We start from the raw sequence: 18,048 nt of genomic DNA on the forward strand, positions 1-18,048 counted from the left end.
AAAGACAAATGATAGAATTGGTCTGTACACACTGATAGAGATGGTTAGGCTAAACTCATTTATTTGTTCATTCATCCATCCTTCCACTTCATGGACATGTTTTGAAGTTCCCAGGTGTTTGTAGGAAGTATTGGTTTACTTCATTAATCTTTGCAAATGCCTTTTGTTGATCTGGCTCGTGGTATCATGAATATATTCAGTAAAAATGTTTCAGTTGACAGTCACTCCAGCACACTGTACTTTCTGGCTTCTTCTAAGCTTAGAGCCATTTTGTTTTTAAGGACTGTATTCCTACACATTCTAGGGAACAGAGTTTACATAGTTAAGCTAATTGTGAATAACTGCAGGTACAAAGATCCTACAATATGATCTATAAATAAACTCAGATCTATAAATAAACTCAGTCTGCCTTTTTGAAATCTCCTTCTGGAACTTGGAGATACTGTTACAGTCAGAAATCTGCTGTTTCCTCATTGCAACTCTTTTATTCCTAGGAGTAAGAAATGTATCCAGACATGTCAACCTACCCTTGGTTATTCTACCATTCTATCCCCTGTCTTATGAAATTTTTAGGGCTTACAGCAGTCATGGGATATAATGGTATATATTGAACTTACAGTGAGCTGAACCTTCTGGTCTCTTTTACAGGAATATATCTGACCCATCTTTGGAGACTATCAGGACTTTGTAAAATATTATCTGGCATACAACATATTGGCTATCCCTATCAGTTTTGATATCCAAAATTAGAAAAATATAATCACTTTGTTTTCAGGTTGCTAAAATGGAGCCACATAATGGGGCCAAGGACAGACTGACAGCTAAACGCTTGCCTCCAGGTTGGGATGAATTCATTTAAGCAACGTGTATATTTCTGGGTATAGATGGAATTCATTTAAAGCATCTTACTGTCTCCTTAATGATTTGGGGGTTCATTTCTTTCATAATCAAATCTCAACATTGTATGTAGTTAATTTTAAAAATAAAAACGAATTTACAAAACCGAGTAACCTTTTGCACATGGTTGGAGCTTGGGGCCGAGGCTGTTGGCTGGCCGATGCATGCACAAGTGCAGTATGCTGCGAGAGGGCAAGTCTTGCCAACACTGCAAGGGTCTCTAGCCCAGTGAGTAGACTTCGGTAGTAATTCCTATTGCAAGTAAAAGAGAACAAAACAAAAAGAAAAGAAAAAAACCCCACAACACCGAGTAACTTTGATCTTTGTAATAATCTTTACACTGAGTGTGGGATAAATAGCTACCCTCTAGATTTAGTTTAAAAATTCTCTTTTGTCCTTTTTAGTATTTTCACAACCTCAGTTCATTTCTGGTGTGTCATTTTCGTACTATTCTAAGAAGTCTGTGAGACAAAAAACATGCTCATGAGCTTCTCTTTCCTTATCTTGTAGTATCCTGTTAGTTCAAAGAACTTCTTGTATGCTTGCATGGATTTTTTAGGTGCCTCCGTCCCCCAAACACACACAAACACATGCACACATGCACATACGTATATGTTTCCTCACCAGTGTCATTGATGATTGTTTTGTCAGACATTTTTTCCCTGACTGTGTGGTTTTGATTATGTAATTATCTTTACTTATTTCTCTTCAGTTTTAAAAGTGTAAGATACCAGAGGTGCCTGAGTGGCTCAGTCGGTTAAGCGTCTGACTTCAGCTCAGGCCATGATCTCACAGTTTGTGGGTTCGAGCCCCTCATCAGGCGCTGAGCTGACTGCCCAGAGTCTGGAGCCCGATTTGGATTCTGTGTCTCCCTCTCTCTGCCCTTCCCCAACTCACACTGTCTCTCTGTCTCTCAAAAATGAATAAACGTTAAAAAGAATGAAAATAAAAATAAAAGTGTAAGATACCAACTCCTTTGGAATCTTATTCTTTGTTTCTGAAGACTATTCTATTTTCTAGGATTAAGTCTCCATTTACCAGTCTTCCTTTATTCTAGTCTATTCTATTCTGGTCCCTAACTTGGCAATTTACAAATCCAAGGTAATAGGATAATTTTCTTGCTCAGTTGTCTTTGAAGTTCCTAGTTTGAGGCTTTAGTTCACCAACCAGTTCATACTGTTGGTCAAAATTTAGTTAAACTTTGCTTCATTGTTTCTCTAATAGAAGGGGAAACTGTCTTTTAGCAGAATTAGACTTTGAGTAGCTTTCTGAATAAGCAAGGTTTCCGATCACTCTGTTATCCTCTCTGCTAGTTTTGTAGTGTTTATCAGGAAAGCGTCCTTCATACCTTCCATGTGGTGGAGCAGTTTGGTGTTCTGTTACTTGGCCTTCTCTAACCTTTCTGGGTTCGTTACCATGATTCTACCTTCAGGTTAGTATCCATCAAGTTGGACTCTAAAATACAAAAGAAGCTTCTTTCCCTAAATCAGATTAATTTCTCTGAATTGAAGTAAAGATCTCCTTAGCCCTACTCCCTTTTAAATCCTATCTAGCCAAACATTGGTGATGCCTGTGAAGTCCTGTTAACTCTCATCTTAAAGTTTTAAACTCCCTATCTTACTTATGATCTATGCATTAATATTTGGCTGCTTTAGGCCACCAGTTTGGTTTCTGGCCTTTTCCTCGTGAGTTTCTGGGTGTTTTCTCCACCATTATTATTCTTCACAGAACTATTAAATGCTATAGCATTTGATTTATAGTATTTTTATTCTGTTATTTATTGCAGTTTAAACCTAGCACATATTTTTTCCAGAAAAGTAGTTTTTACAGTGAAATGCATTCTGTCTCTGGCTAAAAGCCTACAATTGTGACATCTTAAATCTTGGTCAAAAATAAAATTCTGCATTATAACCATGTTTTTATAGCCAGCTATTCATTTCAGTGATCTTCGTTCTATTTAAAGTCACAGCCCTGGGGGCGCCTGGGTGGCGCAGTCGGTTAAGCATCCGACTTCAGCCAGGTCACGATCTCGCGGTCCGTGAGTTCGAGCCCCGCGTCAGGCTCTGGGCTGATGGCTCAGAGCCTGGAGCCTGTTTCCGATTCTGTGTCTCCCTCTCTCTCTGCCCCTCCCCCGTTCGTGCTCTGTCTCTCTCTGTCCCAAAAAAAATAAATAAACGTTGAAAAAAAAAAAAAAAAATTAAAAAAAAAAAAAAAAAAAAAAAAGCATTTTAAAGTCACAGCCCTGGGGCGCCTGGGTGGCGCAGTCGGTTAAGCGTCCGACTTCAGCCAGGTCACGATCTCGCGGTCCGTGAGTTCAAGCCCCGCGTCAGGCTCTGGGCTGATGGCTCAGAGCCTGGAGCCTGTTTCCGATTCTGTGTCTCCCTCTCTCTCTGCCCCTCCCCCATTCATGCTCTGTCTCTCTCTGTCCCAAAAATAAATAAACATTAAAAAAAAAAAATTAAAGTCATAGCCCTTAGGTCATTTTCTGAACCTTTATTTGTGAGTTATCTTCTCTGGGTTAATCATCTGATAGTCTGCTGGCTTCTGTTAAAATAGCTGCACATTCTTATTCTATCTCCTTGAGATCACTCACATTTGCTAAAAGATAAGGTGAATAAAAATTGTTAAAATGTGACATCATAGATGAATTAAAGTGTCTTGCACAAAGTGTCAGAATTTGTGATTTTGTATAATGAAAATCAGAGGGACCTGTGGGTTTACATGTGAAAATATTCCCACGTTATAACTTTTTAGAAGAGCAATACTGGAGTTTCCTCCTTAAGATTTGAGATTATAAATTTTTCTTCAATTTCTCATTACTTATTGCTTATATTTTTGAGCTTCCCTTTTTTTAATTTTTTTTTATGTTTTTTATTTTATTTTTGAGACAGAGAGAGACAGAGCATGAGCAGGGGAGGGTTAGAGAGAGAGGGAGATACAGAATCTGAAGCAGGCTCCAGGCTCTGAGCTGTTAGCACAGAGCCCGACGCGGGGCTCAAACTCACAGACGGTGAGATCATGACCTGAGCCGAAGTCGGAAGCTCAACCGACTGAGCCACCCAGGCGCCCCTGAGCTTCCCTTTTAAGAGCTATATTTAGCATAAAGGTGGGAACAACCTAAATGCCCATCAATAGATGAGTGAATAAATAAAATGTGGCATGGACATACGGTGGAATATTACTCAGCTTTAAAAAGGTATGAAATTTTAATCCATGCTGCAACATAGATGAACCTTGAGGACATTATTCTAAGTAAAATAAACAGAGAAAGCATAACTACTGTCTAATTCAGTGCTTATGAGGTACCTAGAATAGTCAAATTCATAGAAAATAGAGTAGTGGTTACCAGGGACTAGGGGCAGGGGTAAAAGGGGAGTTACTATTTACTGAGTACAGAGTTTCAGTTTGGGATGGTAAAAACATTCCGGAAACAGATAGTGGTGACGGTTGCAGAGTAACATGAATGCACTTAATGCCTCTGGTTTCCTTAAAGAAGGTTAAAATGGTAAATTTTATGTTACGTGTATTTTACTGCAGTAATAACAAACAGAACTATACTGTATCGAAGCTGTCTGCCAGCAAGTTACTGTAATCTGAATTGAGTGGTTAGATGGATCTCACTGGACTGGCACAAAGGTGATGATGTCATAGCTGTGTTGCTCCGAGTTTCCCTTCCATTAGCTGTTGAAACTCAGAGTGAGAAATATGCTGGAAATCCTGCTCACTGTTACAGTATATCCTAGTTTGAAGCAACTGTTCAGATAGAACCTTCTCAGAGACATATGTACACGTTGAAACTCATACTTTAGGTTGATGACATTTCCTTCACAAACTATTTTTTGGTTTGCTCCTCAGGTGCACGGGTTCATATTTGGCCAAGTGTGTACCTTTGCTAACCAGAATCTTATCTCTGCAACCCAGACAGAAGTGCAATTGGTGAAGGCCGTGACCTTAGATTAAAAGCTTAAACCAAATCCTCAGGAACCTCAGCCAGTCTTGTTAACTCCTGGTGCAGGTGCCCCTGCTTCAGACGTTTAGCCGCTCCAGCAACTGGAGCTTGTTGTTCATTTGATTTGGTGTCTTCACTGCTATAATTTTATGATTACACGTTGGCAATTCCCCCCCTTTCCTTTCTGCTCTCAGAGTAGGCGGAAGCATGGACACAGTGAGCTCCCAGTGGGGTTCTCGTCGCAGACTGCGCTCCCCGCCTGGTGTCCGTGCATGGTCCCTGCATGGTTTCACACTCCATTTCTCTTGCAGTTTCACCACTCCGAGTGCCTCTCAACCTGGCTGCTCCATTTCATCGCCACGAACTACCTCATCTTCAGCCAAAAGCCTGAGTTTCAGGATCTTTCAGGTAGGTTGCTAATTACTGTTTTGAAAAGAAAACTGTTTTTGTTCTTAGATTTGAGACATAACTTGTAGGAATTGTAGCTGTTAAAAAACAAAAAGTTAAAAAAAGTAAGTCAGCATCATATAGTCCTCTAAATATGCGGTGCAGGGGCTCCTGGGTGGCTCAGTTGGTAAAGCATCTGACTCTTGATCTCAGCTCAGGTCTTGATCACAGGGCGGTGGGTTCAAGCCACATGTTGGGCTCTGCGCTGGGTGTAAGCCTATTTAGAAAAACAAAACAAAACAAAAACACAGTGTGGTAATTGAGGACTCTCTAACTTAGAATCAGCTGGCTATATAAGTAGCTTGACCTGTGTTACACAAGAAGTTTTCTAATGATTGTTTTATAGCTCCATCCATTTTTAAATGCACCTTTTTTCCTGAAGTAGAGAGATAAGGTGACCTCAGGTGGTATTTGGTTGTGATAAACGAGATCTTGGTGTTAATCACCTAAGTCAGAAGCAAAATTTAAATAGTACAGATTTCAAAAATTTTTCTTGTGAAAGAATTGAAACTATCATTTACTGTTTATATCAGTTCTATTGTTCTGATATCTATATTTAAGTATATCTATATAGGAATCCATTATATTACTTGGGAATAACAGGGTTTTTTGTTGATAAATGTTGCAAAACTTACTGAACAGAGAGTATACATAATGTGATCTGTAAGATAAATTATAAACTTTAAAACCAATCACAGTGTGAGTTTCTGAGTACTGCATAAGAAAAAAGAAAATGAGAACAGAACAGTCATCAGAGTAGACAGTTTAGATCCAATGGTTTGCTCATGTTACCTAGAATAGGCTCAAGGAATAATCAAGTTAAAAGGCAAAGGGAATTAAAGATCACCTAGTTAAGTAGTTTCAAACTCTAAACAGGGACGTGTCCTTGAGATGCCTGAAGGTTTCCTGAAGTGGGGGCAGAGAGCTGGAAGTAGCTGAGGGAAGAGGGAAGGAAGAAGAGAAGGCTGGAATTTGTACTTCTTGGATGCCCCTGCTTTTATATCTTAGAGTTTTCCATAAAGTTTTACTTGTAAAAGATAATTTGCTGCTAACAGGTTTGAAAATCTCTGGTTTCTTTCAGCTTCTTGCACAGTATAGGAAACTAGGAAACACATAGTCTATTTTTGGCAGCTGTATTCAGTTAGGTGACAAACACTGTATACCTATTGGGAGCCTTCTTACATATAATTTAACTATTAGTGCAGTGGGGCAACATAATAAATTAAAGCAGAATATAGAGATTTACTAACCATATACTTTGTGCAAAAAAGAAACCCCTTCCATTCATAAAGATAAAGCCTGCTTCTTGCTGTTAGTGGGGACATTCTTATAGTTATTCTTTAAGAAGTTCTTTCAAAATGAAACGAGTGAACATTGTGATTTTAGAACCATCTTCATTATTCTGCCTTAGGTCCCCTTCATTTGTAAAAAAAAAAAAAAAAAAAGAATAAGATTATTTTCCACTTACTATCTTGTATAGAAGTATGCCACACAAGGGAGTACTATTAACAACCTTAGGAGAAAGGTGCTCTATAAATCTGTTGGGTTATAAATTTTTATTTTATTTTATCACTTATACAATTGACTGTGAAGTATGTTATGACTGCCTGGCAGAGTGAGAAGCAGGACTCCAGGGTGTGCTTTAAGAAGGCAGGTGAGAAGATGAGGCAATGTCAGTGACTGTCTTATGTTCCTTGGATGGGAGTTAAGGTATCACGAATGTTCTGATTCACTGGTACCTGTTTATGTTTAGGACCTGCTGTGGTGTGTCATTGTAGGCAGTGAAAAAAGCCCCTGGTGGATAAGGGAGAATTTGCTAATCTAACTTAGTAGTCACAAACTGAAAATCTGTGGGTTGAATGTAGCTGAATATAGTCTGCCAAGTGTCTTATTTGGACCACGTGGTATTACTTTTTTTTAGTGGTCATCATGTAAAAATTGTAACAGTTTCCATTTCTGTCTTCTTTTGAAAAGTTGGAAGACCTGGTTACTCTCAGCCCCTCTTCCCACATGGCAGCAACCTGGAACTGAGCAAGTAGCTGCCCTTTTAAAGGACCGTGTCCCCTCCAGAGTATCCTAGTCACCTCTCCTCCTCCCTGTTGCCTTATACTGGACGTACTTCACAGTGTTACTTGAAGTTGGAAGGGTTCTTGTCACCATCAATTTACAGCTCCCTTAAATAATTTCCCATTTTCGGTTTCAGATATTATCAAATTATTATTGGAATTATGTGAACTGTTTTCTCTCGACTAAAAATTCTTCTTTGAGCGTGTTTAGAAATTGAAAGGTGAGGGGCGCCTGGGTGGCTCAGTTGGTTGAGCATCCAACTTTGGCTCAGCTTATGATCTCGCGGTTCATGAGTTCGAGCCCCACGTCGGCGTTGGGCTCTGTGCTGACAGCTCAGAGCCTGGACCCTGCTTCAGATTCTGTGTGTGTGTGTGTGTGTGTGTTTGTGTGCGTGCGTGTGTTTCTCTCTCTGCCCCTCCCCCACTCAACACTGTCTCTCTCTCCTTCAAAAGTAAATAAACATTAAAAAAAAAGAAATTGAAAGGTGAGAATAGACAAGATGTCATGTTAATGCTGGCATTGATGCAACAGAACTTAGTTAAATAGCTTTTAAATGTTAGATACATTTTATATGCTGGACTGTTTTGAAAACAAATAGCACTACACAGGAATATGAGTTACCCTTGGCATTTATGGATTCATTATTCCCACAGTTTAATTTGGCCCAATATTGTGTTACATATTATATACTGCGAAGTTTTTTTTTGTCTTGTTTTGGTTTTTGTTGGCTGCCAGAGCTCACCTGTGATAACTTTTCTATTTTTTTAAATCTTAACCAAGGGAGTAGTCTTAGGTCACCTTTTCTTCCTAATGAAACTACAGCTAACTTCCTTGAGCTGCTAGATTGTTTCTTTATATCTGTGTCCTGCAGCCTGGATCAGGTCCTCATTAATCTGAATTATAATATATGAGGTCAAACAGTAGATGGAGAAGTGGGAACTGACTTAGCAGAAAGAAACCTAAGTACCCACAGAAGGGAGTACTATGAGAAACAAGCTGATTCAGCCAGCAGAATACCAGGAAGCCTTAGAAACCTGAGGGACCAGGTATTTCAGAAAGCAGAATAAGGGTTGGGGCTGAAAGCAGTACTTAGTTGAAAGTTGATGAAGAAGCTTTTGCTGCACTCTATCCCACCCAGGCAGACAACTCCTTCTCCCTCATCATCCTGGAATGGGAGGTTTATTACTGGAGAAATTAAACCAAAAATGTTATAGAATCACAAACTCCAGGTATAGCTGAGAATGGGTTAAGGAGCTGGACTGAAAACTTAGGGGTCATGTGAAATTGTGCATGTTGTATATTTAGCCTCCAGGCTCCTTCTAGGATTTGTGGCAGCCAGGTGTTTGCCTGGCTCCCATACTCTGGGCATGAAATTGAAGCATCTTTCTCTGGCCTCAGAGAAAAAAAATATATAGGTGCATTCATTTGGGAATTCTTTCAGTGAACCCAACAAGTATCTGCTCAGTTATTCTACCAGTCAGTAAGTCCTACCCATGACCACAAGATATCCAAATAACTTTCTAGTGTCTCACTCTTAAATGTAAGGAGATAACCAGGGATCTGCAATTACTTGAGGCAGTGTCCAACATGGAAGACAGAAACCAAAACCAAAATAAAATTAATAAACACACAAGAGAAAGAATTTAGAAGCACAAAAAATAGGGAAAAAAACTTTAAAAATTGTAAATTAATATCTTGAAAGAATAAGAGATATAAATCCATATATATATCCATATCCTATAAAGCAGGATAGTTATAAAAAAAACAATAGTTAATAGAGTTTTAGTTTTGCAAGATGAAAAGAGTTCTGGAGATTGGTTGCACAACAATGTGAATGTGCTTAACTATATACCTAAAAATCGTTAAGATAATAAATTTTATGCTGTGTTTTACCATAAATTTAAAACAATACAGGAACAAGAAATAGTTCTTGGAAATTACAAATATGATAGTAAAAACAAAACAAAAAACCCTAAGTAAATAAAGGAGTTGAAACAACTACATAAGAGTTGAAAAATAAAGATAAGGACATCTCATAAAAAGGAAGACAAACAGCTAAAGAGACAAGAGAGAAAGATTTTTAAAAAACTGGGGGCTCAGTCCAGGAGATGAAGTATCTGAGTAATAGAAGTTAATACAGAATAAAATTGGAGAGAGGAAATTAGCAAAGAAGTAATACACGAAGTTTTCCTAGTACCAGTGGACCCAAGTCTTCAGATTGAAAGGATCTACTAAGTGCTCAGCTTTATGAATGAACAAGGTCCATCACTGGGACATGCAAGAACACTGACTACAAATAGAAAAATCTAAAAGTTTTAAAAGAACACAGATCACTTGCCAAGAACTATGAATCTTAATGGTAACAGAGTTTTCAATAACTTTGGAAACTAGAATGCAGTGGAATTCTGTCTTCGACGTCTTGAGGGAAGTTTTCAACCTCGAATTTGGTACCAAACCAAATTACAATTGTGTGTAAAGAGGATAAAGATGTTTCATCACAAGCATGGTCTCAAAAGTACTTCATATGTACCCCCTTTTTCAGGGAGCTAATAAAGGTTGTGCTTCACTAAAACTAGAAAAGAAACTGAGTGAAGGACCTAGAGTCTACAAGTGGAGGGATCCAACACAAAAGAATGAAGCAGGCCTAGAAAGCAAGAGGGTACAGGGCTCTGAGGAAGGGACGTCTCCAGGGCCATGACAAGACCGGCAGCTGCTACCAGAGTAGTTAGATTATCCGGTGACTGTGGTTGGGTGGAGAATGGAATTGAGAGGATGTTAAAGAGTTTGGAAGAATAAGTCAGCTATAAAGAAAACTAATTAAATGAAAAGCAAGTCTGTTGTCATCTCCAAGAAAAATAAGTCTTATTTGGGAGAAAAACAAAAAGAACATAAATACTACTTGATGAAGAAGTGGGCAAGATGTATATTATCGTAAATTATGTAATATAAATCCTGATGACTGATTTGACCAAAATTATGTTAAACAATTTTGGAAGCATTGAGTGAAGGGCCGAGGATACAGAGCAGAGCTTGGATCCCATCTGTTAAATAAGGAATCAATAGTTAATGTCTAAACTTGATCCAAAATAAAATATTTGCAATTAACATTGTTTTTTCTAAAAATTTTAGTGGAAGAACGCAGTTTTGTTGAAAAGCACAGATGGCCATCGAATATGTACTTGAAGCAGCTTGCAGAATACAGGAAGTATATTCACTCCCGGAAGTGTCGTTGCTTAGTAATGTAACCCAGAGCTTTTATATACATACACTTTTTATTATTATTATTATTATTATTGTTATTATTATTATTATTATGAAGAATGGGATACCTCTGTGTTCCAGTAAAATTCTGTGACTGAAACCAATATGGGCGTTAAAAAGAATTATCATACAGCTTAATGTGTTTGTTAGTCCTTTGGAAAACAAACAAACCAAACAAACAAACAAACAAAAAACTACTATTGTGATCTTAAAAGGGAACAAAATATACCATAGGCTAAAACTAAGGCGTCACCATACTAATATATAAAGTTGTTATACAGCTATTTTTTCCCTTTAAGATGCCCTGTTGCTTTAGTGATACTAGTACCCCTCCCAGTTAAGAAATGTTTAAATTAAGAAAAAAATCATGTAGGATTAATTTTAAAATTTCATCATGTCTGATTAATTGCTCTATTAAAATAATGGGCATTTTAAAGACCCGGTATGACTATTTCAATAGTGAAAAAATCTAAGGTAGAGCTGATCAGTCTGAAATTTTAAGGAATAGAAATTTGCATGGAATTTTGAAAGTGAAATGCCACATGGATTCAAATCAGTGACAATGTTTAAACCATCATGAAAAAAAATTATTTTTTTATGTGGACAACCCAACTGTGCCACCTTGTCTCTTCTCTGGATTCTGACTGGGCAGGAGATCTAAACAGAGCTGGCTTTAAGGCCATGTAATGTGTGTTAACACAGGGGCCCATGCTTGGTTCAATGCTCTGCCATTGCCATCTTGATATTCTTCATAATATTTAAAGAAAGGCCCTGCATTTTCACTTTGTACTGGGGCCCCCAAATTATGTGTATCTCCTGGCAGGATATGTACTGTATTTCATCGCTCAAACATCATTCTCTCTGAAAGCAAAAAAGAGTCATTGACATCAAGGGAAGAGAAGGAGGCATGCTGGAAGGAAGAAATCACATGGGGTTTCCCATCCTTGGGGAAGTCTCTCCTGCCTCTGCTGCCACCTCCTCAGGCAAGGGAGATGTGCCTTGTGGTGTCTCAGCATTAGGACGCTCATAGCTCTGGTTCCATAACAGGTGAACAAATGCTTTCTTGATCATTGTGAGACCAGGATGTTAATAAAAGTGACTGACCAGTGTGACTTTAATGCATCATTTATAAAGATGTTCATAGGAAGAGATGCTTTCTGGAGAATTTGTAAGCAAAGGCTCAAGAGTTTTTTGTTTAGTAACTTACTAAGCTTAGGATGTCAGCAGCTTGAATTGTTTGAATTCTGAGGACCGCAAGGTTATTTAATGAGGAGTAGCATGAATTTTGACCTTCAAGATAACCCAGTAAGTTAAAAGAAAGGATATAAATCAGAGACTCATTACATGTAGAGAAAATGGTACTAGGATAGAATTATAGTGTCTCTTGTATCAAATGTCAACAGAAATAATTACATTAGAAGCTCACAAGCTGAGCGATGGAAGATCAGATTACTATTTATTGTTAACATCATTTTCATTTGTAATTCAGTATTGGGATATAATTTTCTTTTAATTTCTAAGGACTTTCGAGGACACCTAATTTTTCCAGCTATTCAAAGGTTTAATTAAATGGTTTTATACCATAGTATTAGACAAAGTACTATATAGTTAGTCCTTGGATGTATATCAGCACTGTTAGAGTAAGACAGTAAAAATGCCCTATATATATTTTTAATTAGATTGTATTGATGAAGGTTACTGGAATGCATTTTATGTTTTTTGTATGTTAATCACTTGGGTTCATCAATTATTGGCAAATCCCACTTGACAAGGATAAGCATTGTAAAGAATAAATACTACAGTAGATTTCTAGAAATTCATCATATTTAAGGTCTTTTAAAACACAATAGTCTTATGTTCTTCCTAAGCGTAGTCTTACCCTGTGTGAATTACAGCACTTAATGTTCTAAATCAGTAATTTTAATCTAGGAAATTGAAAAACATTAAGTTCTAAAGCAAAAGAAAGTATTTCTTGAAAATACTTGTAAATCTAACATTTACCTAGACCATAGATACTATTTTAGGTTGTTTGACCTGAGTGGAAGTTAGGTTTGGAAGCTGGTGCTCTGTTAGTGTTGAGCGTGTAGTTTTTATTACGAAAGTGCTTTACCACCTGTGTGAGTGACTCAGACACACTGATGTCATGGCTCTTCAGAACTAGTCAGAACAGTAATCAAATTAGTTTTTAAACCTAGACTCTTCAATACCTTTGAATTAACTCAATTTAAAATAACAGGAAATTTAAAAATATTTATCAACTATCTTGGAGAAATGAGTGCTCTTTTTGAATTTTTTTTTAAATTGAAAGATTATTTCTAGATGAATGTATGCTTTGTGCACATCTCTGCTTCAGTATATTTACCAATCATTTTAATTAGAGAAGATACTGTGTGGTAGAACTAAGGCCTTTTCTTTATGGGCCAAATTTTCACCTTATATAACCCTTTGTATACTTCTGACCACTCTCTGTTCATATTATAAGAGAGTAGGCTTGTAAAATAGACGTTTCAGTAACATAACTGAAATTCACCCTGTCCAAGCCAGCATGGTGGCTTCATATTGGACAGTAACAGAAAACTGAAGAATTGGATAAATTTAACTTCTAAGACAGCTGAACTTTTCAATTGTAATTTTAAAAACTACACTACACTGACATAGTTAATTAGAAAAAAATTTTCCTCAAGAGTACTTTATTTTATTTAAAGCATCTGTTTAATTCAATCTTTAATAATTTTGCTAAGAAGGGTATGTGTGTATTTTAATATAGCCTGACCTGGATTTATATGTTTTTAGTTTTAGTATTTAACATTTTGTAACAAATAAACTTTTTTTAAAACAAGTTTAACATAGCGTCCTGCAATTATTTTACCTTGGATGTTGAAATGCTGAAATAAATTTGGGAATACTGCCTGTGTTTCTCACGCATAATTATGTTTCACAGATAATTTCCATTACATAGAAGATACTTAGAATATGCTGATGTTGCTGATGCCTATGATGAGATAAAGAAATTTATATTTCCCTTTAACAGCTGCTACTGGCATTTCTCTTACCAAAATAACTGCCTTTATTTAGAAAAATGCTTTGATAATTATTTAGCATAGAAGTAAGCCCTGTGGCTTGAGTGTTGGCTGAGGCCAAGACTTTTGAGAAATATGAAGCCGTTCTGCATAATATAGGGTTAAGAAATTGGAACTTTCCAACAAAATGAAAAGGCAAGCCACTGAATGGGAGAAAATATTTGCAAATCATTTATCTTATGAGTTAATATCCAAAATATGTAAAGAACTCCTATGTCTTAATAGCAACAAAACAAAATAAAACAATGTGATTGAAAAATGGGCAGAGAATCTAAATAGAGATTTTTTTTTCCAAAGAAGACATAGAGATGGTCAACAGGAACATGATAAGATGCTCAGCATCACTCATCATCAGAGAAATGCAAACAAAACCACAATGAAGTATCACCTCACACCTGTCAGAATGACTATTATCAAAAAGATGAGATAACTAATATTGGTGAGGATGTGGAGAAAAGGTAACCCTCATGTGGTGCTGGTGGGAATGTAGATTGGTGCGGCCACTGTGGAAAACAGTGTAGAGGTTCCTAAAAAAATTAAAAATAGAACTACCATATGATGTTGCAATTCCACATTTGGGTATTTATCTGAAAGAAAAAAAGGAAAATAGCAACTTGAAAAGATATCTGTACCTCCATGTTCACTGCAGCATTATTCACAACAGGCAAGACATGGAAACAACCTAAGTGTCAGTGAATGAATGGATAAAGAAAATAATGTTGTATATACACAGTGGAATATTATTCAGCCATAAAAAGTATGAAATCTTGCCATTTGTGACAATATGGATAGACCTTAAGGGCATTACATTAATCGAAACAAGTCGGACTGAGAAGGACAAATATGACGCGATCTCACTTATATGTTGAATCTTAACAACAGAAGCCACCAAGCTCGTAGATACATATAACAGACTGGTGTTTACCAGAGGTGGAGGTTGGGGACTGGGGATGGGTGAAATGGGTAAAGGGAAGCCCAAAGATATAAACTTCTAGTTATAACATGTCATCATCAGATGTAATGCACAGTATGGTGGCTAGTTAATACTGTATTCTCTGTTTGAAAGTTACTAAGAGAATAGATCTTAAAAGGTCTCATCATAAGAAAAAAAATTATGACTATGTGGTGATGCATGGTAACTAGACTTACTGTGGTGATCATTTCATAATGTATACAAATATTGAATCGTTATTTGTATACCTGACACTAACAGGATGTTACATGTCAGCTATATCTCAATTTAAAAAAGAAAAAGATGGGAATGCAAGCTGGTTCAGCCACTCTGGAAAACGGTATGGAGGTTCCTCAAAAAAACTAAAAATATAACTACCCTATGACCCAGCAGTTGCACTACTAGGCATTTATCCAAGGGATACAGGTGTGATGTTTCGAAGGGACACATGCACCCCCATGTTGATAGCAGCACTATCAACAATAGCCAAAGTATGGAAAGAGCCCAAATGTCCATTGATGGATGAATGGATAAAGAAGTTGTGGTATATATATATATATATATATATATATACACACACACACACACACACACACACACACACACACACAATGGAGTATTACTCAGCAATTCAAAAGAATGAAGTCTTGCCATTTGCAACTACGTGGATGGAACTGGAGGGTATTATGCTAAGTGCAATTAGAGAAAGACAAAAATCATATAACTTCACTTATATGAGGACTTTAAGAGACAAAACAGATGAACATAAGGGAAGGGAAACAAAAATAATATAAAAACAGGGAGGGGGACAAAACAGAAGAGACTCATAAATATGGAGAACAAACTGAGGGTTACTGGAGGGGTTGTGGGGGAGGATGGGCCAAATGGGTAGGGGGCATTAAGGAATCTGAAATCATTGTTGCACTATATGCTAATTTCGATGTAAATTTTAAAAAAAATGAAAAAGAAAAAGAGTGTGGAACTTTTCAGGGCTGAGGAGGTCAGATAGGAGGAGGAGAAAGATGAGGCAATCATAACATGAAAATGGAGTGTGCATTATATAATACAGTCCTTCCCCAGGTTACTAAATTGCCAGTAAAGTCTAAACAAATAAAGGCTTCTACGATTCCCCTGGAATTATGGTCCTACCACAAACCTGACCTGGCAACACTCTCTTCCAGAGGACCCGTACTGCCTATAGAAGAACTTCCACAGTTTTTACTGCCATCATGGCCTTTCATAACCAGCCCCATTGTCCTGCCTGGACACGTGGAATCCATCCACATCACCTGTGTACTTACACAGCTCATACTCTTCTCATGGCTTGGATTGGGTTGCCATTCCCTATTGTGCAGACTTCTGCAGATCCTGTAAAACCCCACTTACACATCATATCTCTTTTGCTTTCTAGGACTTGAGAATTGCTTCTGCATGTGAGTAAGAAGTAATTGCTTCTACATGTGTCTTTCCATAGCTCTTTACTCATACCTTTTTTATGGCACTTATTGCATTTTAGATATTAATATATTGGTGGTTTAAACTTGGCTATAACTTAAGAACAGGACCATGTCTTGATTTATCTTTGTGACCCCTTCCCAAACCCTCCAACAAGCATGGGACTGACATAGACTCTATATAATAAATGGCCCTTGAGAAGGCCAAATTGCTTCTGTTGGAACAATAATCAAAAACTTGTTATTGCAAGTGAGTAGTACCCTCACACTTGAGGCTTTGTTTGTCCAGGAGTAGGCAGAGTCAGCTGGCATGTGGGACTTGGAGTGACCATGGTGGTTGACTCTCTGGGGACTTGATGAACAAAATGGAAGAGAGAGAAGTACTGGACAATTGAGGGGGATGCAGAACATATACACAATGGTCCTGCCCGGGAGTTGCCATTGGAGGTCAGCAGAAAGAGCTGAGGGGGGAACAGAAGGGTTTCTGTTGTGAATAACAGAGGGGAAGCAGCTCCCAGTGTTGCGCATGTTTGTATGCAAATGATCCTATAACTGCATGTAAGTGATTTTCCTGGCATGTGAAGCTGTGTTCTCAAACTCTTGGTTGCCCTGCTTAACTGTCAGAGCTTGATGTTCTTAAAGGCTGAGCTTAGCCCCTCATCTATTTCTTCATGCCTGTCTTGTTTTTGTTCCCAAGAATGGGTGTTCTGATATCTTAATTCCTTTTCCTCTAGTAACCACATCACCATTAGAACACTTTTCTTTTAATACTTACAACTTCTGTGATTACAGAGTTGCCATGGTTTAGTCTCTGATGTCCCATGTTCAAGTAGAACATTTCAACGGCCAAGAGTTTTTAAAAAGTTTCTCATTCTTTTTGTTGTTTAGTGTTAACTTTTTCTAATAGGTAATATGTCTGTGGGGCTGAAAGTTCAAAACAACGTAGAGTATACTTTGGGAAAAGAGGCCTTGCTCCCATCTCTTTCCCTTTGCCCTATTTCCCACATTCCCCATAGGTAATCATTTACATTAGTTTCTTAGGTGTCATTACAGTGTTTACTTATGTGAATATGAGCAATGAAAATGTACATTCTCATTTTCCTCCTGTGGTAGACAGAATAATGCCCCCCTGCCTCCAAAATATCCACATTCTTATCCCTAGAACCTGAGAATGTTACTTTCCACAGCAAAGGGATTTTGCAGGTAATGATTAAGTTAAAGATCTTGAGATGGAAAGATTACCCTGAATGGGTCCCTTATAACCTCAAGTGCCCTTATGAGAGGGAGGCAGTACAGTAAGAGTTACAACAGGAGGCAAGGTAGAGAGGAAGGATTTGAAGATGAAGGGGTCATGCGCCAAGGAAGAAGGGTAGTCGCTAGAAGCTGAAAAAGGCAAGGAAATGGATTCTCCCCTGAGCCTTCAGAGGGCAACAGCCCTGCTGACAACTTCAGCCCCGTCAGACTGATTTTGGACTTCTGACCTCCAGAACTATAAGGAAATAAATTTGTGTCACTTTAAGCCACTAAGTTTGTGCTCATTTGTTACAGCAGCAGTAGGAAACTAATATACCCTTTTCCTTCATACAAAGGTGTCATGAATTACATCCTTTGTTCTCAAAACCATTTAAGGGGGGGGGGTTGAGTAGAGTCCAGTACCTTTAACTCAGTAGTTCATTAAACCAGTTGTTCTCAAACTGTAGCAGTTACCAGAATTACCTGAAGGGCTTTTAAAAGCAAAATGCTAGGCCTCAGCCCCAAAGTTCTGACTTTGCTGGTCTTGGTTGGGGCCTGAGAATTTCCATCTGAAACAAGTTCCTAGGTGATGCTGATACTGCTGGTCCACAGAACATGCTTTGAGAACCCATTAAACAATTCATTTCTCTTGGATCTGAAGCACCTGACTACTTGAGAGCCTATCCCCTCCCCTTCCTTTTTCAGTTT

General features: G+C 37.8%; 1 protein-coding gene across 1 annotated transcript in view; it reads left to right on the forward strand.

Moving 5' to 3' along the window:
* The window catches only part of RHOBTB3 (Rho related BTB domain containing 3), a 57,724-nt gene extending 44,331 nt beyond the window's left edge, over window positions 1-13,393 (forward strand). Inside the window, exons 11-12 of the mRNA XM_047089330.1 lie at window positions 5,158-5,254; window positions 10,490-13,393. Of these exons, the coding sequence (XP_046945286.1) occupies window positions 5,158-5,254; window positions 10,490-10,605 (213 nt within the window). The 3' untranslated portion in view covers window positions 10,606-13,393. The remainder of the gene's footprint in view (window positions 1-5,157; window positions 5,255-10,489) is intronic.
* The last annotated feature ends 4,655 nt before the right edge of the window (window positions 13,394-18,048 follow it).

This window comes from Lynx rufus, unplaced genomic scaffold, assembly GCF_022079265.1.
Source record: "Lynx rufus isolate CCGP_SWC_20201006 ecotype Redwood Valley unplaced genomic scaffold, mLynRuf1.p SCAF_1, whole genome shotgun sequence".
NCBI lineage: Eukaryota > Metazoa > Chordata > Mammalia > Carnivora > Felidae > Lynx > Lynx rufus.